This window comes from Colius striatus, chromosome 2 (assembly GCF_028858725.1).
Source record: "Colius striatus isolate bColStr4 chromosome 2, bColStr4.1.hap1, whole genome shotgun sequence".
NCBI classification, from domain to species: Eukaryota; Metazoa; Chordata; class Aves; order Coliiformes; family Coliidae; genus Colius; species Colius striatus.
The window spans coordinates 101,924,270-101,949,651 of NC_084760.1; the positions used below are offsets into that span (position 1 = coordinate 101,924,270).

The window sequence follows — 25,382 nt, forward strand, 5'->3', positions numbered from 1 at the left end:
TTTTGCATTAAATTTTCAGCTCATTTCAAATGTATTTCACCAGCTATTCATCACAAGTGGTCTGTTCGAGAATAGAGCCACTATATCAATGTAAAATCAGAAAAATCCTTAGGAACTCTCAAGACGTTCCAATTCTTTTCTGTTAGATGAACAGACAGCATGATCTCTTGTATTTATGCCTACCTGTCAGATTTTTTTATAGTAGAAACATGAATCACCGTTTGTAATGCAGGATTAGCCTGTCTCACACAATGTTATTAGAATTAGACCTGACTAGAGTGACTTAACTTCTTTTTCTTCTGTATTTACCTTTAGTTTTCATCCCACACTGCTTTTGCACTCCCAGAAACACTCTGCCTCTTATATTAGAGTAAATGTTGAAGAACAGATGTATTATTTGTGGGATTTGCACAGATGAAAATGAGAGCAGTGTTTAGTCCCCCCTCTGTGGCCTTCTGTGTTCTGAGCTGCCAGTAAAATGTGAAAAGATTGTACTATGATGTCCTGTTAGACCTCAAGACTGGAAGGACAGTTTGTATTGAACACAGGCATTTTTCATAATTATGTTTCCTGCAGGGTTACCACCTGCCCTAATTTGATCTGATTAAGGTGAAATGCAAAACCATCTTCATTTCACAAGTGGAACCTTGCCATGTTCCCTCACAGAGAGCAATAAGATATGTATCCATGCATTGCTGCTGCAAAGGAGGAAGAAAAATATCAGAATTAGGTAACAATTAAGATTTTAACTCCAGGAGTGAAGGTCACTTTTAGACAATTGCTTCATTCTTTAGCATTCTGGAAATTATTTTGTGTCATAAAATCCCTATGAAAAATAGAAAATCAGAGCCATTCATCCAGATATGACTGTACTATTCTGTGAGACATAATATATTCCACCGCTTTTTAAAATTCTCTTTTGGTTGGATGGGCTTATTGTCCATGAACATTTATTTTTAGAGTAGCCTGGGCTTGCCTTGTAGTCTGAGTCATTTATGTAGCAATTTAAATATTTGTCTAAGCTTTCAAAAAAGGCTCATGTTGAAGTCTTATAAATGCTGCACAGATTAAAAGAACAGCAATTTTTTTATATACTGTTTATACAGAATGATGTCATACCCTGGGAAAAAAAAGAAAAGTAAAAGGAGAAAGAAAAGCATTACTGTTTCTGGATCATTGAATATTGTTTGCCATTCTCCTTTGTCCAATAGTAATTCTGTGCATGCTTATGCATGTGTGAGTAAGAGAGTGAAACCTACATGTGTGCATCTTGGTTTTTCTGACAGGTTGGGGTTTTTTTTTTTGAGCTTGGCATATTGATTTTCCCGTACTGTGGACAGAAAATAACCTTTAAAAATTGCATTTTAATATCCTTGAACACTAGTTTTGTAATTTAATAGTTGGAAAGCTGTACTTGTTCTCTGGCACCTGAGCACATCTATCTTGATGGTACAATGGCCTATTCTACATTACATGGTCTATATGATAACCTCACTTGGTAAAATATGAGCGAGATGGAAATTTATTGCAGCATGAATTGCTGAAACTGTTCTTTCTATTTGTCATTCCCAAAATTATAGGAGCTCAGTTTCCTTAATTCAACTTTTAAAGGGAAAAAGAAGAAATATTTACTTTTCAAATCTGATTCTCAGCACTTGGGCGTTACAATATATTTCTGTTATCTAGCCATCAGCTGGAAAACAGTTTAGAAACCTTTTAGCGTTTTCTGTATTGTACCTACTTGATTCTGACATTCAGAAATTACAATCTTTTAAAGACTTACCTTTCAGTAACTAGCAAATGAAATTCTTCTATAGTTATTTTTGCCTTGTGTTGACTTTTATTCAGGGATAGTTGAATTTTCTCTGAGAAGACAATCTCCTCTTTTATAAAGTCTTCACCACATGCTGAAAGCTCCTGACCTCTCACTTGCCTTCTCAAAGGTACTGATCACCATCAAAGCGTAGTGCCAGTGTGGAGGTGGGAATGTGAGAGAACAGAGTTTGCTTTAGAGATTTCAACTACTTTTTGAATAAAAGATGAGAAGACCTTTCATGAATTGAGCTGATTGAGCTAAAACCTGGTATACCGAGAGAGAAGAGATCCTTTCAGGCCGAATTTTGCATTTCAGGCAATGCAGTGTTAACTGCCAAAATTTATATGGCAGAAGGTGTTGAGTCTTCCAGAAGAAGTTTAGAGTAGCTCTGTTGTATCTCAATAAACAGCAACAACAAAAATCTCCTGGTTGTGTTGGGAGACTTAAACTTGCTGATTTTAGTATTCGGTGACTTAGCTGAGAATAGCATTGGTGAATTTAGCCCTATGATTTAAGCCAGAACATGGAGCAACCAGAAGATACAGACTATTCTTAAAATATGTTTGCACTATGGCATGGTCACCCTGAAGTTCTTAGACTCTTGGGCAATCAATACTGAATTTTTTTTAGAAAAGTTCTCCCCTCTGACAGACTCTTTCAACAGTTGTCACATAGTGGTGCAGCATATACAGAAAACTGCCAAAAATAACAAGCGGTGTCATGCTGTCATTGTGCAGCTCAGTACAATTCAGGATTTGAATGCTGATGTGACTAAAGAGTACTTGTTCAAGTCTAGTTTAAATTTTTTTTAAATATGCAAAAACCAAACAAAGAAGCAGGTTCTAAACTTAAATGGCAGGTCAATTTTCCTGCTGATATTGTCTGTTGTAAAGATTAAAAGAAAGACCATAGCAGAAAATGGCTAGAGTAGTTCATTACTTCTAGTCATTTGGCTTTAAAGCATCATTAAAATAAAAACCACAGTGAGTAGCAGCTCAGTGAAGGCCAGAGTTGAGTGCAATGTGAGAAAGTGAAGCCAGCAGAATTTTCTCTAATCTGAGATGCTCTGTTTGCTGCTAGCAGTCAAACTTTATGTGATCCTTTCCCAGCTCTATTGCAATCTCTTTGCAGAATTTTTGCACAAATACTTCATGAGAACAAAAATACATTTTTGTGTTTTAAGTGCATACAAACAAAAATGTAACTCATTCAGCCGGGCACATAGCATCTCGGGTAACTGGTAAGAACAGAACAAACATTGTGTCCTGACAATCAAGCTTTCATGCAACTTTCTTGAATATTAGCTTCAGCAACCTTTTAGATAGCAAAAAAAAAAAAAAATCAGTATTTTTACTGACTTCAGCTGTCAGAAGTCAATCAAGGAAAAAGAACATAATATTGTTTGACAAGGTTAAGAATGAGGATAAAATGGTTTTTCAATTCTGAATTTTTTTTTTAATGAAAATAGATTTCTTATTGCAGATTAAGCTTTGAAAAAGATACTATTAAATAAATTCTTTACTGGCACACAGTCTTTTTAACAAAATCTTACATTTTGTGTACATAGACTTTTTTTTTATCATATGAATACATGTAAGCACCATTGACTTAATTGTTGCTGTGCTAGTTTGCTTAAGCTGAAGAACTACGCTATCATCTGTAGTTTTAGAGAGAATTGTAAAGACTTACAGGAAAGACCTTCACCATATTGACCTCTGGGTCTGTAAACCTGATGCAAGGATTGCTTGTCGTGCTGTCTAGTTTAGCATTGCTCATCTGTAGAGATGAGCTTTGCAGTCTAAACACAGGCCTGCTGACTTTGAAAGGACAGAATTCAATACTTCTTGCTTTCGGAAATATCCTTTTCATATTTTTTTCCAAAGGAATCTATATTATTGAAACACTGTAATATGTCTCTTTTCAGTCATATTTTTGTCTCATCTTGCTACCTGCTTATCTGTATATTATTGACAGATAAAATATCATCTGCAAGCCGATGTTATCAAAATGGCCTGAGTAAAAGAACCTCATGTAATTTTTTACTTTACTTTTTTGGCTTTACAGGATATGTTGCATCTTACACTAATTTTCAAGTGGCCAGTACAATATATTTGGGTACTAAAGGGTTGTCTCCCAGTTTGTAAATATACTGCTGACTGCAGTGAACGATGTATTTACAAAAACTAAAACATTAGATATTTTCATGTGTCTAACAGACTGTATGTCACTTGCAGCATTTTGAACTAGATCTATAGCTAAGACTTGCTGAGAAAAGTTCTGATACAGAATCACAGAATCTCAAGGGCTGGAAGGGACCTCAAAAGATCATCTAGTCCAACCTCCATTGCCACAGGTAGGGCAAAGGAATAGCCACTGTGCATATGTTGAACAAAAAGTCACTTAGTTTTCTTTCTTGGGGAAGAATGTTCCAGTACTGAACCTGCCCCTATAACAATAGAGATATAAATAAGTATTGGAAGCAGAAGTGTGAGTTAATGGGTCTGAGAATTTCAGTTTGCAAATGTGACTCAAATGCATAATCAACATTGAGAATTCAGAAGGTAAATAAATAAGACCTTTTGTTAGTAATAAATCAATAGGTAAATTTAGTGATTACAAACTGATTTCATGAGAGGGATTCGGTTCTGATGTGTGATTTTATGGTTAATGGTGGTTAGCAGTGATTGATCTTCCAGATAAAGTTGTGTGCCCATGTGAATGCCCTGCATTTTAAGACCTGTAGATGTAAGGCTTGGGACTTGAGATGACAAATTATTCACAAACCAGTTCTGTCTTTACCTTTCTTTCTTTAAAAATGAAATCTTTCTCATACAAAGGGAGACATCTGTAAGCACAGTGTATGTCTACCAAGTTTTAAGCTTGGCTAGAAAATCATCTAGGTAACAACAGAGAAGAAAATCTCAATACTTTACTATTTACAAAAGTATTGCTCATGAAGATTCTCAAAAAACAATTGTAAAAATGGTTATAATAATGTCCTAATTTGAGATCTGTGAGAAAATATCTTTCACAACATACAAGCACAAGCACTATTCCAAAGATAGGCTTATGTATTTGTATTCTGTAAATTACGTCTGATGTTCCTCGTGATATAATTTTCTCCTTTCAATAAAATATTTATGCATTCCAGACATTCTCCTGAATTTTGTCTTTGTTCATGTTCACATAACATTAAAAATGAGAAAAGGTCATCTGAAACATCAAAACATTTAATTAACACAGAGACAGTGTAGTCAGTTCATACTTTGAAATTGTCATTTCCCATAAGAATGACCACACCGTCACCAGCACAGGATTGCTTCTCACTGGAACAGACACAGCAGACAGGTGTATTTTTTGCACAAATATTCCAGTTAGTTGAACAAGCTGTAAATGTCTGGGAAAACGACATAACAAACAAATGCACACTAATTATGGGATTTTTTTATTTGGAAGTCTAGCCCTACTCCCTCTTTTTGTTACCATTCCCGTTGTTGTCACACACTGTGCGGGGTTGTGCTCTTCCTTTCATTCTGTTCACTCAACAGAATTGTTTAGGTTGTGCTGTGCTGAGTACTTGTACTTTGCATATGGAATCTCAGCTGCTGTATCCCACTGTAGCTTGGAGGCTGGCTGTGCTCTGGATGGATATCTACTATAACAAGTACCTCTGAGATGCAGACTTCCCTTGCCACCGTTCGTTACTGTACATGCACAGCAGGCCAGTGTAAACTTGCCTGCCTATATATAATCATTCCTATATCACCAGTACTACCATTAGAGTGCTTCATTTGTAAACTTTTACTTTTTTTTTAATATAGAACACTTTTCATATCTGTATTCAAGTCCAATATGATTCTATGTGAAGCAATCAGAAAAAGAGGGGAAAAAAAAGACAAATATCCATTAATTTTCTAAGCATGGTTATTCTCGTGTATTTGATACAATTTTCAGTTGCAAGCTCGGTTTAGCAATTAGCACTGTGGAAAGATATCCTTTGAAGGACACTGATAGATATTCTTACATGGTTATGTTCAGAGCTCACAAAAGGGTATGTGCTTCTCAGAGCTAACAAGTGTCAATGCAGACATAAACTTTTAGTGAGAGAAATAGAAGTGATATTGTGCTTATAATGTAAATGCTCGGTTTGCATGGAGCTAAATATTGATGGCAAAATTTACATGCTCAAAATTCAACATGTGCAGTAATGATTTGGATTGCAACTGTTGTTGAAATTAAGCTGAACTAACCTTAAGTCTAAAAGTTACTTGTGTAAATCTAACCTAGTTGCCTTAGGCTCTTCAGTTAATGGAGTTAAATTGACACCTTTTTTCAGCCTGTCTCAGATGACTTGAATTACCCTGTAAAGGTGTGCATTTCCCTCAATTGACTAAAAAGATGATGTGCAATGAATATATTAGATTCATATAGCCAATATTTAGATGCTTAAATTCAGTGAATTTGCTCTTATCCAGCTGTACCATTTGGGGAAGGATGAAATTTAAAATGGAAAGTAGGGAATAATACTAGAAACACATGGTAGAATATATAGCACACAATCCTACAATAGAGATATATGTGCTTGTAACTACAGGCAATTAAGATGTGCTATGATCTTCTGTGATTTTCTGAGGATAAAATTCACCCAGCGCTTGTCCCATCCCATAGCCAGGAACAGGCAGCCAAGGACACCAGAACAGTGCCAAGCATTGGGCACCTGCTTGGGAATGAGGAAGGGCTGAGGATGGGCCTGAACATGGGCTCATGGGTGGACCTAATTTGGCAGGGTACATGACTGAGCTGAGCAGAGCTGTGAGGAGAGCAGACAAACTCTGCTGCAGTGTCTCTGCGGTAAGGACTGACATGGAGTCACAGGCTGTGGAGGTGGGGAGGGCAGGGATAGTCAGGGCCATCAGGGCCCTGGCACTTCAATTGGTTCTCAGTTGGCTGCATTTGTAACAGCAGTCTTTTTTTGCTTTCAATTTGTCAGTTTATGCAATATTAAAGTGTTGATTTAATTGTTTCTTTGCCTTCTTACTGGAAAACATAAGCCATAGAAAGTGATAATTTTAAACAAAAACAAAACCAGAAGCTAATTCTATCAGAGAAAAAAATATGTGTTGAGTAATTAAATTGGTAGTAGTTAAAATCATAGTTTAATTACAAATGTAGCTGAATATATGTGTTCAGATCAGTTGAAATAATGAGATTTGTGATGTTAGAAGACATTAAACTGTCCTTCCTATATATTTTTCTCTTGAAAATATATACACTGTTATGAACAGATTAAAAATATCCTTATATCTTTATGAAAAGAATACCAAAATTTAAATTGTGTATTTACAGTTGCAAATTTCAATAACTTTGAATATACTTTTCCTTCATAAGTGAAGCACTTGGAGTTAAATAGTGATGTAATAAGAGAATCAAGCAACAACAAAATTATTCAAACAAGTCATCTGGAGTGTGATGGAACATTTAGAAGCAAATAATATGTTTAAATTTTATTGAAGTAATACATTCTTAAATAGAAGCAAATAAATTACTTGTGGTGTGTTTATAATGCTGCTGGTACCTTGAACTGGGTATCTTCCCTTCATAACTTAATTTTCCTGCTTAGGCTCATTCCTGAGACGTTACAGTAATTTTGCAGGTTTTATTGCTTTGAAGTCAATGGAGGTATGTCAGAGGAAAAAGTTATATAAAAATACTAAAGATCTGCATCAGTTTTATATCTTACATCTTGCTCTGTCTTCATAGTAAGCAAGAACCTATAACAATCATTGTAGCTGAGAACATATGAAACACTTAACTTTGAATGTGAGTTGAAAGATGGAACTAATAGACAATTTGGCTGCTATTTTATCAGTCTGCTAATGTCCTCAATCCTGAGTTTTGGCATCTGATCAAAGGCAATTTTCCATGCTTTTGCGTCATTTCCTTTTAACACTCTTATTTGTAATTGTTGTTGATTGATTTAGTTAATATTCTTATGGTTCACTTCCTGTCTGTAGAGATTTCATGTATGCCTCTACTTTTTCAAGTAATAGTTGGGAAAAGAGAAATAGAAAGTTTCAGTAATTGTCGAAACCATTGATTATAAGGATTTCTATACTGCAGAGGGCATGAAACCTAATCCTTAAAGCATTCTATGCAAAATAGCAGAAATCTGTAATGTGCAGATTATTTCATGTGAGACATGCTACTTGCACATCATAGACTTAGAAAATATCTTTTTCTTTTAACCTTTTGTGTGCAAAGTTTGTCAGTGAACCCACTGAGTGCTGTCCTTAACTTGTAATAGATTTTAAAGTCTCCATGCGTGTTTGTGTATATATGAATATGTTGATGAACATGTGGATGGTTTTTTGGGACTTTCAAAACTCCCAGATATTTGATTAAAATGGATCACAGCTTTGGAACGTGTTTTACAAAGGTCTTCATGTTTCTTCTTTATTTCCATTTTTTTTCCCTCAAATTATTAGCAATGATTTAATATTACTTAAAATTATCGTTTTACAATAATTTTCATTGTTTCCTCAAATTATTGCTTCTGCTATGAGAAGACCTCAAAGGGCTTCTTACAGACAACAAACCGTTAATGTGTGCAATATAATTCAAGCTTTCGGTGAAAGTCTGGTCAATGAAAAGACTGAAAACTAGATAGGGCAATTCTCTGCAAAATAGACTATATGGAATGTTGTATTGAGAAGAGGATGCAGAAGTGAACAACTATTAACACTTAAACTTATATATGTTTTTATATACATGTAAAATATATTTATGTTTATATATTTACATATTACAAAGCAAAAGACCTTTAGTTCCAAATGTTTATACTCTCGAACATGAAAGAAAAAGAGGATGCACATAAGCAACTCATGTAAGGGAGATTTTATAAATTGTGCATGAGGATAGAATGGGATGGATTTCTGGGAGGAACAAGGATTCAGGAAATAGGATTTCAATGAGAATGGAAAGAGAAAAAATTCTTGCTGGGAAAAAAAAAAAGGACACTTTCTCATCTTAAGGACTTCAGTGAAAATCAAATTGGAAAGGATAAGAAGGAAGAAAAATGAAATTGTTCTCTACACTTAGAAATTCCTGTAGCTGTGTACAAACAATGCAGATATTTTCATGGAAAATTACATGTGGGGAAAAAAATAATTATATGAGAACTTGAGGGTAAGAGATAAAAAAAGTCTTTGATGGAGTAAGTTCTGATCTGAAACACGGGATTTAACAGCTTTCAAGTACATGTCAGGGCTCAGGTCAAGAAGTTAGTGAGAGACAGCTGATGTAGTCAGGGATGAGCTGAAAGATAAAGATGTAAATCCCAGTGAAAATGGACAGAAAAATACTGCATAAAAATGTTTCTACGGTGGAAGTAGTAAGGACAATTTTAAGTGCATTACAAACAAGAATGGGAATAAACTGTGGGAGTCTAAGCATGGGGGAACTGAGGAGAGGAAATTAAAGGTGATACAGATGTTGTGGATCTAGAAGCTGAGGAGAATAAAAACCCACTAAGAAGAGAATCACTCAAAGCTAAAACTCACGTATTTTAATATGTGCATGTCCATATCCTTCTATGCAAGAGGAGGGAAGAGGTTGGTGGGCAGAAGACTGTAAGAATAGCATAGCTTTTGTAAAATTAAAACAAATATTTATTGAGAGACAAGGTGATTCTTACCACATGCATAAATTGTGGCCACTTTAAACCTTGACTACCTTTAAAAGCATTTTCTGATGAAGTTGTGTTGATGGTGCATTCCCAAACTGTACTGCCACTCTAAGATAAGTGGAGATAAAGCTAATTTGAATGCGACTTAAGTCAGTTCCCTAAGTAGAAAAAGTAATACCTATAGCAGACTTGTACTAATATAGTTATGCCTATAGTAGGAGGTTTTTTCGTAGAATCATAGAATGGTAGGGGTTGGAAGGGACCTTTAGAGATCATCTAGTCCAACCCCCCTGCAGAAGCAGGTTCACCTAGATCAGGTCACATAGGAACATGTCCAGGCGGGTCTTGAAGACTTCCAAGGAAGGAGACTCCACAACCCCTCTGGGCAGCCTGTGCCAGGGCTTCCTCACCCTCACAGTGAAATAGTTTTTTTCTTATGTTTAAGTGGAACTTTTTGTGTTCCAGCTTCATCCCATTACCCCCTGTCCTGTTGCTAGCTACTATAGAAAAGAGGGATGTCCCAACCTCCTGACACCCACCATTTAGATATTTATAAATGTTAATAAGATCTCCCCTCAGTCTCCTCTTCTCCAGACTAAACAGCCCCAGTTCCCACAGCCTTTCCTCATGTGAAAGACGTTCCATTCCCCTGATCATCTTGGTGGCCCTGCACTGGATTCTCTCCAGCACTTCCCTGTCCCTCTTGAGCTGAGGAGCCCAGAACTGGACACAGGACTCCAGATGAGGCCTCACCAGGGCAGAGTAGAGAGGGAGAAGAACCTCCCTTGACCTGCTGGCCACACTCTTCTTGATTCATCCCAGGATGCCATTGGCCTTCTGGGCCACGAGGGCACATTGTTGTGCTGCTTGCAAGCATAAAGGCTTTTCCCTTTGTGTTCCTAAGACAACTACACCAACAGCTGTGAGTGTAGGTCATGCCTCATTGGTTTTCAGTGAAGCCACGGTGCTGATGGAGATTTTCTGACAACTGTCTCCACATTCATTTGTATCTTTTTAATGGTAACCATTAAGAGTGAGAGGTAACTATTTGTAGATGCATCAACAGAAAAGCAGGTTGATAAAAATAGTAGATCCTTATGTGTTCTGGGGAGAACTATGATCTTAATTCCTTTTAAGGAATTTTCTCTGTGCCGTAGCAGATGCTTCAATATATGGTAAGAAAGATAAAGCCCAGATTTCTTTCATAGTCTGCACTTTTATCCCATGGCAGAAATTAGCCTAGTTGTGTACAAAAGTGAGTAGCAGCCTTGTATTTCATCACTAGAATGGTAATCACAGTATGAACAGGTCAGTAAAGTGTATAGCATCTATCAAGACAAAGTCTTTCTTAGTGACCAATACAAATGTGAAAATTTGTAGTCAGAGCATTTATCTAATTGTAAAGTTCTGGCAGATCTCTCCCCTGCCTGTATAGTTGGTTTGTGCATTACATCTGTGAATGACTGCATATTTGTGAAATGGATCATATTTGTGACAGCCAAAATTAAAGTGATCTGTGAGGTCTGTGAAATCCTGCAGGGAATCGAGGAAAGCCTTCCTTTATGCTTAGAAAGGAGTCCAAACCTGGTGTGTGAATCAGAATTCAGCTTTGGGCAGCTTCAAGGTTTTGATGTGAGATCCTCTTTTAACAGGCTTTTTGGCTTTACGCTAAGGGGCTGGCGGTATCTGGCAGACAGTGCTGCCCTTTTCATCTTGCTTTTGTTTGTAGTCCATTGGGGAAAGGGCTAAAATATTCGGAATATAACCTTTCCAAGTGTTCCTGGTAGCATGCTCAGAAATGTGGAAGGATTATTTAATAGATGATTTTCAGCATTCTAGCGCCTGCAGAACCACAGCTAATCTTCTTTATCTAAGGTAATCTGTATGTTCTGTCCTTTCTGCATCTATGTATCTCATGCTGTAACTGCACTGACAGGAAGCTCTGAAATGCCTATTTTTGTTTCTTTCCAACAGCTGGCTGTCCAGACTCCTTGATTAAAGAGCTTCATCACTTCAGGATTCTGGGAGAAGAACAGGTGAGTTAGCATCTTAAAGGTAGCGTCTTAATGTCATGAAAGATAGACGCTAATGAGACAGTTTCATCTCTCTCCAGGGAGGCAGAGTGTATCCTATGACCCCCAATGACCTAAAATGTGGGGAAAAAACTACACAGGAGATATATGGGAGATTTTTTTTTTCATTCTATCCATCAGCCTTGACAGGTTATTAATTGGTACATCTGCTATCTGCCATAGGTTTTTGGCTTTCTACTACAGCAGTAAATAGGCTCTCTAAAACAATAGATAGACAAACAATCTAAGGGATTCATACTGACCACTATTCATATTATCCATCTCTTTCTGTGGCCTTTTATCACTTTTAAACATGAGTTTGTAATTCAAAATTATAGCTGCCCTTTGCACTCTGAAAACTATTTCTGTCAAGAAATTTTAGTAAAACAGAAGTGAAGTATGCTTTACAACATTCACAAGATGGTTGTAGTTACTGTTTTGTCAGCAATTAACATACAAATATATTGAAATGTGCCCTTGAATTTTGAGATAAGTTGAATTTTCAAATGCTCAATGCTTCTGAAATTCAAGTTGTCTTTGTTTCTGGTGTATCTCACCTAATGTATTAGCTGTATATGTGCTTGACATAAAGTTGCAGGCACCAGAGGCTAAGGGCCTGAAACCTCAGCATTAGTGTGTTGTACATAAGAATATCTGTGTCTTTTAATGAACCTGACACCAAGGAGGTTGTACAAGGTTATATGAAGGTCATGACAGAAGCAGGAGCAGCTCCTAAAATGTTAATTCAAAGTCTGGTTTCTCAGTTTTTAGGTCCTATACTATTGTCAATAACATCTTGTTTCCTCTTTCTTTGTCACTCTTCATTTTTTTTTTGTTACAGTTAGGGCTGCTGGTGTGTTTTCTAGACTTCTAGTTTTCCTCCATCAGCCTCCTACTTTAGTTGTTATGGAAAGTCAAAAGCCATACTCCTCAGGGACCCAGCTTTCCCTCAACAAGGAGGTAGCATGTAGGACAGTGTGGGAGGGTTTGTCTGACAGGAATGGAAAATGAGACAGAAAACAGACTAGACCAAAGGAGGTACTGGAAGCATTAATCTTGTGAGATTTAAGATTTAGAAATAAATTATGATCAGGATAGATGGGACCAAGATACTGGTTAGAACCATCTGAAAAATGGAGTGAAGAGTGAGATGAAGCTTGGATACACTTGAGATATGGAGCTGGATGGTGAAAGAGGATAGGAGTAGAAACCAGATGGCAGAGATAAGGATCTGACCAAGGACTGGTAGGGAATGACCAAATATGGAAATTTACTAAAGAGACTTATATGTAAAGTAAGATCTGTATTTACTGGGCTGTACTAGGAGGTGAAGCTAAGTAAGAGTAGGAGGACTGAGACAAATGGAGAGATTTGAAGGAAATGTAGGGAAAACAGCTAAACCGAGAGACCAGGAGTATGAGGGAGAGTACTGAACCAGATAAATGTTGATAGCTTCACTGGCAGAGCTCTGAGGATGGAGTTGTAGACCTCAGCCTTGCTAATGACCACTGACAGAACAATATAATTTAATTGATGGAGATTCATTTTTTCTTGTCTGTTTGCTTTTTAGAAAAATAAGTGGTAGACATAAAAACTAAGGCTAAGAGAGTGCAAATGAAGAATTCAGACATTAGGAAATGTCAGATTTAAGACTGCTTATGTAATCCTACTATTTTCTTTCTTTGCTTCTCTCACCTACTTTTACACCTTTGCACTAAGAGCATATTAAATTATATGATCATATACAAACTTCAGAACTGCGATGATGGAATGAGAATGGATTCCATGAGGAATCACAAAGTAAAGGATAATTAATTGCTGTCCAATAATAAGAGAAGTCTTGAAGACAGTATAGGAATTTGTTGAGGAGAGTCTTGCTAATCAAATAAATACAGTATTTTTGCCACTTTGAGGATTTTGGGTATTCTTTTGGACTTTCATATTGAAATTACTCCTCCTTATATTGAATACATCTACACAGTTGAGAAACTTTTGTTGTCATGCATTAGGAACATAAAACTATGCAGATGGAAAGTTGCTTTGCAAAACAAGTCTGTCCAATAAACATTTGACTATCTCTGAAAATGGCTACACTAACAGGTTATTTGGATACAGTGGTTATCATTACAGGATTAACTAATGTCTTTGCAAGTAATTGAACATTACCATGAGTCTTGAATTATTCCATAAACCCATATAAGTGTGAAGAATATTGCAATTATATTCTGTCCCCAAAAAAAACATTGTTATTGTGAGTCTACCGATGACCACAGTAGCTCTTGCTTTAAGTTAACACACTTTGACAGTTAAGGAGAAACCAGTGCAAAACCAAGGTAAAACAAATTAAAATACATCTAAATAAAGAAAGGAATTTTAGGCAAAGTCTGTATTCACATGGCTATGTATTTCTTAGATTTAGTTATATATTTTTGCTTTTGAAAAATATGTAAAGTATATCTTTTTCTGTTAACATGCATTCTAGTTTAAAAAAAATTATAACACTGTTTTATTTGAACTGCTTACAATTTCAGTATTATCAACCATATATTTTCTTCCACTCCAAGCAACAGTCAAGGAATAATGGGGACATGTTACTGCTTCATATCCAGTCTTGATTTATTTTTAAAATGCTTATGTATTTAAGGCCAGATTATAAAAGCAGAATGTACTAATGTGATAATCTGTTCTGATCTCCTTTAGAATAGACATTACATGACTTCCTTGGATTAATTCTTGTTTAAACTGGAGTATCTTGCCTAGAAAAACATCCATTCTTTGTTTACAAATCACTTTTAGACATTAGATCCTACTATTCCTCTCGGAAATGAAAGACACAAAATTAATAGAATCATTTCTTTCCACCACTCTACCAGCACCAGTATACTCCCTACATTACACATCTCTTGTGCCTCAGTGTCCGGATCCTTTACACCTCCAATTCTTTTGTTGCTGTCATGAGGCAATAGGTGATCATCATCATAAAAAATTACTTCCACCTATGAATGCAACTCAGAAAAAAACCACCATCCTCCCAAACCAGGATTAAAAGTACTTATACAGAAAAAAGGCACCTATTTGTCAGTAGGACTGTCAGCTAAATATGTTGCCTTTCATGAGGTGGAGAGTCTCACCGGAACTTGTGGGTTCCAGTTAATCCAGTGACTGTCCAAAAGAAATATGATTTCCCCTTTCCAGATTTCCGTTTTTTCATCTAAGCAGTGCTTTTGGATGGGGATGGACACAGCTCAGAATCAACTCATCATCCATCACACTGCTTCCCAGATAGTAACCCAGTTTTGCAATTTTGGGTAATAATTCATTCCTAGAAAAATAATTTTACAGGTGACTATGCTGAAAAGTTGTTTGCTTAAACCCAGTTTAACAACAGTTGAGATACCACTGTAGCATGCATATAACCACCCATGTTACATGTTCATTGCTTCCTCTTTTCAAACTGTTAGAAGCTTTATCACTGATATTCTATGTTCTTGGTTTTCTTCCAACTGATAAAAATTTTAGGTGGTGTAAAGCCAAAAATCAATAGCTTTATGACCCTACTGGAAACACACTTGCTTAAGAGTGATTGCTCAGTTAAAATTATATTTTAGACATGCCATATAGCAAAGTTTTCACTCTCTTAATATATGCCATGTTAATTTTGTGTCACTCCAGATACTTAATCTTGCAGCAGCATGACAAATGCTTTAGAGGAATCTGCTTCATCAGCTCTCATACCTTTATCAGCCAAATTTCAGTCAAACTAAAATCAAGCAACTGTTCCTAATACAAAATCCTAGTCTCTACATGTTTTTTGCATTGAATATTTGTTTCCAGTAAATACTATCCATATAAATTTTTTGCTAATGTCATTAAGAGATAAAGATTTTGAGTTGCCTTGCAGGATCAAACCACTCAAACACATGTGTCTGCCTGTTTGTCCAAAAAAAAAAAGTTTAATTGAAGGAAAACAAATTGAAGACTGAGAAAAAAGGGCTTTGTGTTTAACTTGATGCAAGTTGATGATCAATATTTTGTTGTGGTGGTTTGACCCTGGCTGGATGCCAGGTGCCCACCACACCGCTATATCCCCCACCTCCTCAGCAAGCCAGGGAAGGGGAGAAAATAAGATGAGAGTCTCGTGGGTTGAGATAAAAGCAGTTTAATAAAGAAGCAGCAAAGCTGCACATGCGAGAAGCAAAGCTAAAGCAAATAAAGCTGTTACCCTCTACTTCCCATCAGCAGCGATGTCCAGCCGCCTCCTGAGAAGCAGGACTTTGATACATGTAACAGTTGCTTTTGGAAGGCCAAAAATGAATCTTGTGCCCCCCTTCCTGCTCCTCTCCCCCATTTTATATTACTGAGTTGATGTCATATGGTATGGAATATCTCCTTGGTCAGCCTGGGTCAGCTGTCCTGGCCATGGTTCCTCCCAAGATTGTGCCCACCCACAGCTATTGGTGAAGGTGGGGGAAGGAATGCTGGAGGGACAGCCCTGATGCTGTGCAAGCGGTAGTCATAATATTGATGCCAACAGTAAGCACAGCACTGCAAGAGCTGCTGTGGAAAATCACTACCATCCCAGACCCACTACATTTGTAAAAGAAGTTCTATGATAAAAAAACAGTTGTCCAAATAGTCAAACTTCTCAATAAGGTCCTGGATTTGTAAAACTCTTACGTCTTCTATTCCCTCAGGAACGTACATTGTGGGAAATTCATTCTAGCTAGAAAGTCTATCTTTTAAGGTTTAGTTGGTGGCAACAACATAGTCTTTAAAGAAAAAAATATTTTGAGACTTTATGGAAAGAGGTAATCATAGTCTTTGTTGTGAAATAGAAGCGTATGAGCAACCCTAGTACGTGAATTGTGGATACCTAATTTGCCACGGAAAACCAGCTTCCAGAGTAATTGTTTTAATATGTAACACAAATACCTTTAGCAACACATTGCTACTCAACTTGATGGTTGACCCTTTGAGATGATGCCAAGAAGTTTGACCTGGGAAAGTCTCTGAAAGCAACTTTGACCGTGTTGTTGTGGACTTCCTTTTCACAGACTCTCACAGTGCCCAATGGCCTGTACAAGACAAAGAGAGTCTCCTGGAAATGCAGCCCCAGAAAGGCTAAAACCTGAACCTTTCAAAGCATCCTTAGCTTTTCTGAGCTTTTTCTTGCAATTTGATCTCACAGCTTATAATCTGTCATTTTCCCTTGACATAATGGATGCAGTCCAATGTACTGGCTAACTGCTTCACTTGATAAGTACTTGAGATACACTCAGAATTGGGATGAAAAATTTATTAACTGCATAGATATTGAAAAATAGTAAACTGTAAGAAAGTTTGTCTACTGCAGTTAACCACTTGCCCTGTCAGGCTGGTTGCCTGTGCAAGTAAATGCAAATGGTTCTACAAGTGGTGATAGTACAAGCTGCTTACAAAAATATGTTAAAGATGCACTAAATGTGAGCTCTGTCCAAATGCAGTAGGAAGCAGGTATTTCAACAAGCCAATGCCAGAGAGAACACTTTAATTCAGACCTTAACACTATAATATACCAACATAGCAAGAAGACTTCCAGTAAACTGTTATGGAGTGTCCCTAATGACTTTCTGAGAAACTTCCCTCTTCTTCTCAAAGTGCTAAAAAAAAATTTAAAAAGAAATCTTGTTTAATTGTTTAAATGGAATATTGTGATTCATGAATAAAATAGCAGCTACATCTGAAAGCTGGAAAGGAAAACAAATAACGCAAGAGCAAGCAATGTGCTGCTATACCTGAGTGCCCCCAACAGGTCAGAGCACAGACGAAGCAGATGACACACTAGTGGCAAGAAAAGAAGCTGCTAAGTAATGTATAGCTGCGCTTCTCTGCTATATCATCTGCTCTGACAACTTTGCAGAATGTATTGGCCAGTTTCTTGATATTTTGACAGCGAAATGATCAATTTTAACAGATCTCTCCTATCACCTGCTATTGCAACTCATATCACTGCTCACTTTTTCTTTAGAAATGTTGTGGGTGTTTATATCCCTGGAATCTGAGCAAGCCTGAATGGGGGCACTCCTATTTTTTTTTTTCACATTTCCTTGACAGTTGGGGAACACTTATGCAAAGGAATACCCTGTTTTGAAAATCTGCAGATACATATTTCCAGGCTGTACAAAAGTGATGTGGGCTTGTGCTAGCTTTTGCTATGAGCTGTAACTTTAGGAGACATGGAAATCTAGTATTAAAACAACACAGTGTGGACTGAAATCATTTGACATTAATTGAGATTTTAAAGAAATTTGTATACAATATGTGTGTGTAGTGAGGGGAAAAGTCCTTTTTATTTTTCTTTTGTTTGCAATGCTTGCTAGAAGATTTTTTTTTTTGTATGTGCAACAGAATATTAATGTAAAGTCAATGAAATTGATTGATACATATTTACCCATTCAGGCAAAAATAATGTCATGTAACAATTTTAATTAGACAAATTTAGTGCAGGAAACTGTCAAAGATGATCAACAACATGCTTCTGAAATATTTAAGGGTTTAAAACTTTTGATAACTAAACTTGGGGAAAAAATTAAGGTACTTCAATATTTCACATTCAGTTTAAAAAATAAATATTTTTCACTGAATAATTTCTCTAGTTCATAATTGCTAAATGAAACATTAATGATATCTATATATATCTCAGTTTCTTCCACTTTTCTATCTAATATCTGATTTTTATCTATCTCATTTGTCTCATCTTTTGGATTTGTTATCATTATCCCATCACTCTCTAAAATTGAACTCCTGATCCTTTTTACACTACCTATTTTTTTGTAGCTGGAAGTATACAAACTACATAATCTCGGCTTGGACTTCTTCCATCCTGTGGGTGACTTTTATCTGCTTTCATAGAATGTGCATGTATTCACTCTTGTGACTTGCAAAGTAGAATTGCTGGGAGCCAGTATCTCTAATTCAGTGAATCTCAGTTGCACAATTTGCAACAGCATCACCTGTAAAGATCTCCTTGCATTGGTTACTGTCATGATGGTTATTACTTGTATGAGCAAAAGGAATATTGGTTCCAGAACCACAAAGGTCAGAAGGAACTGAATGTTTATCTGCAGCATTTGATCTATCCAGACTGATTCCACAAATACCTACTGGAAGATCACAAACCTCCAACAGTTTATGAATTCAGTCCCAAGTCATAGACTGTGCTTAGTCTACTTTCTTCACTGCATCATATTGCCTCTCAGTTTGATTTCCAGTACAACCTGTTATAGCATCCTCACTTAGTATTCTTTATTTTCTGTTTTCATACTCCTCATCTTCTGCAAACTGAAGTTTTCCCCTCTCTACTTAAGTTTAATTTCATCCTTGAACTGTGTTTCATTGGTCCAGTCAGCAGTTTCCTATCCAAGTATTTTCAGAGACTGCCTTACCTAATTGTTCATGATTCTTCCAAGTCAGGCAAATTCCAGCCCTCTAGAAGATGATCTTTCTGGTCTCCTTTGTGGTGCTTCTGTGGGAGCAACAATGAACTGATGCTCTGAACTTGCCCTTCCTATCTTACTACTGGCCAGCCAGGAGTCCAGTAACTAAGGAAAAAGAAAGTAAGGGTACACCCCAGAAAGTCTTGTCAGTCCATCTCTTTTTAAGTATTTTAATTGTTTTTTAAGTATTTTTACCAGTTCAATGAATACTAAGGGTTTTGAACTTAAAATTGCCTAATTATATTTTGGAATTTTTTGGGTATGTGTATGCATAATGCATATAAATAAAATGCTTAGTTTACATTATGGACTAATAGTATCCACAGTTTAATTTTTAAATATGCAGATGATTATTTGATTTATAGGAGCAGTAAAAACAATCTGACTCCAGAAAGTAGATTTTCTTTCCTCTGAGACAGTTACATGCAGTTAAAAGAAACAAGTAATCAAATTGCCTTTCAAAGATTAGAAATTTTAGTTTTACATCCACTATTAAACTTTTCCCCAAAGCTCCCTGGGAGGCTACTACTGAGCAGATGCTTTTAGGTATGAGGAAAAAAAGGGAAATAAACTGTGCAGTCATGTGTGCCATGGCAAGGACTGTTGGATTTTAGGTCTCTTCCAACACAAACCATTCTATGGTTCTGTGATATTAAAGTATAACTTGCAAATTAAATAACATGGCAAGGAATGGTTGTATTCACAAAGTGTATTTTGCAAGAGTTTTGTGCATTCAGCTGCATTTCCCATTTGTGTTAGCATCTGAATCTCAATGTAACTGAAAAGACCGAAATCCATAGCTAAACCTGTTTTACTCCTGTGCCAGCCCAATGATTTCACTGATTTAGAACATTAAATGTTTGAATTTCCATTGATTGAAAACCCAGTGTCAATCTAAGAATCAAGGAAAACCATCCCAATCTGGAAAGTGGGGAGCAGGGAATAAATGGTTACAATTATCCATCCTCCCCATCTATGTCATACTATAATTTAAAATGATTTATGCAAACTATTTCTAAAGGCCCTGACAAATGTTTATGAGCAAAGGTGGCCTGAAAGAGCTTCATTTTATAGATTAAATACCATACATAGAGCTGAGAATCCTTTCCACTAAAAAATTTATTCCATGAAAAACATAGATTTGAGTCAATTGGGACAATTCCAAACTGAGAAGAAAGTCCACAACAGGATGCAGTTTTGAGATAAAAAAAATTAAATGTTTTATGGCTCCACGGTTCATATACCTTTAGCTGTTTTAACAGTAGTGATTTGGAGTAAATAATATTTTCAAAGAACAAAGCATTGAAATACATGGTCTTACAGTGAATCTGGAAACTATTTACCTACCTGTATTTCTGAAGCCCTTATTACAGTAGCATATAAATGCCTGACGTGCTTTGCTGAAAAGCTGATTTCTAGCAGCAGTAGACGGATGGTGATTTCTATATAATTTTATGCCTCTCATTACCATAGTATTTGATGTCCTCATGACTATTAATGCATTTTGCCTCTTAACACTACAGTGAAATCAGCAAGTATCATTCTCCTTCTTTACAAATGGGGAACTGATGAGAAGCATAGATTAAGTGACTTACGTGAAAACCGCAGGAAGGCTGTGATGCTGCCAAGAATTGAAATCAGGTGCCATGAATGCCAGTTCAGGCAAGTTTCTTATATATTAAACTTTGTAAGAGGTTTTCCCTAAAAATAATTGGAGATGTTTTTCTTACTTGTTCATGTGGAACTCCTTCACACATGATGAGTGCATCTCTAAATAGAAGGCTATGATGGTTTGACCCTGTGTGACTGCCAGGTGTCCACTAAAGCCACTTTATCACTCCCCTTCCTCAGCTGGACAGGAGAGAGAAAATATAATGAAAATCTTGCAAGTCAAGAAAAGGATGGGGAGATCGCTCAGCAATTACTGTCACAGGCAAAACAAACACATCTCAGGGAGAATTAGTTTGGTTTATCAACGATCAGAGGGTAATGAGAAATAAAGGCCAAATCTTAAAACACCTCCCTTCACTCCTCCCTTCTTCCCAGATCTTTATGTCCTCTTGCTCAGTGATAAAGGAGGATGGGGGAATGGGGGTAATGGTCAGTTCATCAGACCATCTGCAGCTCCTTCCTCTCAGTGGGAGGACTCCTCACACTTCCCCTCCTCCAGTGTGGAGTCTCTTCCACAGGAGACATTCCTCCATGAACTTCTCCAACAATGAGTCCTTCCCACAGACTAAAATTCTTCAAGATTTTCTCCAGTGTGGGTCCCATCCATAGCAGAAGCAATCCTTCAGGAACAAACTCCTCCAGTGTGGGACACCCAGGGAGTCACAAGTCCTGACAACAAACCTGATGTGACATGGGCTCTTCTGTGTCCACAGATGTATAGGTCCTGCAGGAGCCTGGTCCAGCACAGGCTTCCCATGGGGTCATAGCCTCTTTCAGGTATCCACTTGCTCTGGCATGGGGTCGTCCATGGGTTGCGAGTGGATCTCTACTCCATCATGGCCTCCATGCCTGCAGGGGCAGGGCTTGCTTTGTCATGGGCTGCAGGTGAACCTCTGCTACAGTGTCTGGAGCACCTCCTCCCCCTCTTTTGCTGACCTTGGTGTCTGCAGAGCTGTTCTCACATTCTCGCTCCTGTCTTCTGCTGCAGTGTTTCACACTTGCACCATACCTTTCTTCCGCTTCTCAAATATGTCATGACAGAGGCATTACCACCATTTCTAATTGGCCTGGCCTTGTCCAGCAGTGGGTTCATCTTGGAGCCATCTGGCATTGGTGCTATCAGGCACAGGGGAAGCTTCTGGCAGCTTCTCAACAGAAGCCCCCCCCCGTAGCTCCTTTGCTACCAACGCCTTTCTACAAACACCCACTACAGAGGCAAATTGATGGTAACTGAGTAATAGATAATATGTAATATTTTGAATGTATAAATTCATATTTTAGTGACTGGTCTCCTTGTGTTAGCTATCTAGCCTAAGTTAGTTGCCTTAGCTTCAGCTGTAGGATTTCCAGAGGGTGATTTATCCCATCCATCTTATCCATTGCATGTAAGTCAAGATAAATTCTTTGCTTGGTATCTTATTTCTTCTCATCCAATATATTTGGAGTTGCTTAAGTATAATTTTCAGGCCAAGTGACTTAGGATCAGAATAATTGAAACTGAAGAACCTGTTATGGGAGTCACCTGATTTCAGGTGTCAACATCTAAGCAAATTGTCTGATCTCTGTAGGTAACAGAACAGGCAGAACCAGGGCTCAGTTTTTCTCACGCTAATGCACAAATCTAAAAGAGAAAAGATGAATTTGTCCTGTCTTTCTTGTTAATTATAAAAGGAGTATCATCACTGCAGAAATCCAAACTAATATAATGAATCTAATGTTGAACCTCCAGTTAAGAAAAAGAGTAAACCAGTGGTGGTTGTCTGCTGGAATATCCTTAAATATCTCATCCAGACATGTGATCAAAAATACATCAAGGGCGCCAATGAAATGTAAAGGCTTTTGAAACTTGATTTGCTTTAAGCATGTTAATTGCATCAGTCCTGAGCAATATGTATGGCTGGAGTATATAGGAGAAAATGCCTCTAATAGGTATAATCTGTCACTACATGCAAATAGTTAATTAATAATTAATGAATAATTGTTGGTCCTTTACAAGCCTTTATTAATCTGCCTTTAATGTAGAGTTGTTTTGTTTCAACTCGCTGAATACAGCACATAAATTCCAATGACTTTTATGGCAGCAAACACGTATATGTTTACAGAATCACAGAATAGTAGGTGTTGGAAGGGACCTCTAAAGATCATTGTGGGTGCATCCCATCAGGTCCCATAGATTTATGGGTGTTAAGCTTACCCAACAAGTCTCTAACTTCATACTTGTCCACCAAGGGAAAATCTTCCACTCTCCAGACTATTCTACTATCCTTAATGGACTGGGCTTCCCGAGGGCAGACCTTGGCAATAAAGAGTGACGCAGAGAAGGCATTCAGTAGTTCTGCTTTCTCTGCATCCTCCGTCACCAGGGCAACCTCTTTGTTCATCAGCAGGTTCACATTCTCCCTATGTTCCGTGACTACATGTTTTGGTTGGTTGCTGGGTTTTAAGTGAGCTAGTGCACAGAAACGAGGAACTATAAATTGGAAAATTACACCTAAACGTGTCTGGACTTTAAAGGTAGAAAATAAGATGATAACAAGATGTAAAGACATGCAAACACAATTAGTAGGATCTTTCTTGTCTTCCAATTGATCCCTTTTTTTGGCTTTTATAGTGTGAAAATCATTTATAAGAGTGCTGTACTGATTTGGCAGTATAAAATGTCAAGTTTGTGGCACAGAATATGATGGATTTGTCCATTTTCCAATAGGTGGACTGGACATTCCCTGTAATTTCTTTAACGAGACAGTTTGATTCTCATCTTACCTATCATCCATTTTTTGTGTATTAAAAAATAAAATAAATTTAAAAAAAAAAAAAAAGAAAAAAGAGGAGACACGGAATATCTCTGTGCTCTTTCATGAGATGTTAATGTCTGGAAAGCATATATTTTTTTTTCAGATGAGAATTGATAATGGAAATGCTGACAGAATCACCGTTACATTGTCACTGTTGCCTCTGTAATGAGAAGCTGCTAACATTCTCAAATCCAGTACAACGTTCCTTCTTAAGAGAGCAAGACACCACCATCCTCACCTTCAGGTCCAGTATCTGATCTGAAGGAAAATTAGATCAGCAGGGAGTTTTGCAGCTGTTGTTACCCATATTTCTGTTCAAGTCCAACAGAATGACTCAGAGCACTCAGCATGTATTTAGTGCAAGGACCACAAACTTTACTGAAGTTGAGAGAGTCTAACATTAAATATTTATGCCATTACTCTCAGTTTGAGTATCTATGTTATAGAAACTCAGTTTGAGTTTCTATGTTATTACTAATAACATAGAAAAACACCAGTTGACTTGTTGAGCTTCTGCATTCCAGAAGACACTGCAGACGTGTTCTTTATATTTTTCAAACTACTGCTGATTCTCAGTTCCATATCCTGGATTTAGGTTTTCTGGTTGTTGTTCATACACTAAGTGATATTTTGAAGGATTTTTCTCCTTTTAGATTTTGCTTTTCTTTTGAGAGGAAGTTTGTTTGGAGAGAGTTGTTAAGCATCAGAACAGACTGCCCAGGGAGGTGATGGATTCACGATCCCTAGAGATACTTAAAAGACACATAGATGATGTGCTAAGGCATATGGTTTACTTTAGTGATGGATTTGATGGTGTTAAGTTAGTTAGATCATAATTATAAAGTTCTTTTCCAACCATAATGATTCTATGATTTTATATTAATTGACAAAGGTGGATATTTTTAATTTGGGTTTGGATTTTTTCCTGTGATGTAACACTATGTTTTATAGTGTTTTAAGATGTCACATACTCTTTTTAAAAAGCCAGTGTAACAAGACCTGTTATGACAACCTTTACAGAAGAATCTCCTTAAGTGTACCCACATAATATGCATTGGAGCCTCTGTCTTTGTAATTAAAAATTCTTTACATGCTTTGTATACAAGGTTTTGGTGCTAATGCTTCCATTTTCCTGCTGGAATTTCTTTGGAGAGGGGTAGGGATTGGAAAAAGAATTTTTTGTTTGTTATCCACTCCCAAAAAAAAAAGGTAACAAGATTTTCCTGAGCAGTTGTGGAATAAAAATTTATGAAGCACTAAATACTGTCGTGACTGCTGTAACATAAAGCTCTGTCTTGTTTCCTTAGCACACTATAAAGTCATTCTGCTTGTGGAGAAAATTCATACTGCTCCCTTCCTCTTTGGCCTTTTGGATTTTCCTGTTTTCTTTGGGGCTGTTAGAACCAAATGCTTTCATTTATTTCACTATAGAGTAGACCAGATTTATAGATGAATCTGAAGCCTGGTTTACAATAGTTATATAGCCACTAGCGTGGAACTGCACCAACAACGCTCGAGTGAATGTGACTTACATATATGCAGCATGATTTGTACTTGCTTAGCTTATCTCCAGCTGAAAGCAGGGTGAGTTAGACCAGGGAAAGTTATTGCAATGTCATCAGTCATTTTAGAGTTGCCATTTTTGTCAGTGAGGATACGCTGAACATGTTATTTAAATTGCTGTGTGTCAGTGCCTCCATTATGAACATGGAGACATTTCCACAGTCTTTAGACTTTCAAGATAGAACTAGATGAAAACTGTATAAAAAAAGAACATTTCCTGGGAGACCCTGGGGAAAAAAATACACCTAAAATTTAAATAAGTGAGAGAGAAATATGCAGATAATTATTTTGCCAATCAGTTTAATG

The 25,382-nt window shown here is 37.0% G+C and overlaps 1 protein-coding gene across 1 annotated transcript in view; it reads left to right on the top strand.

Moving 5' to 3' along the window:
- The window catches only part of PRKN (parkin RBR E3 ubiquitin protein ligase), a 710,202-nt gene that overhangs the window by 568,594 nt on the left and 116,226 nt on the right, over window positions 1-25,382 (top strand). Inside the window, exon 8 of the mRNA XM_061990230.1 lies at window positions 11,475-11,536. Within this exon, the coding sequence (XP_061846214.1) occupies window positions 11,475-11,536 (62 nt within the window). The remainder of the gene's footprint in view (window positions 1-11,474; window positions 11,537-25,382) is intronic.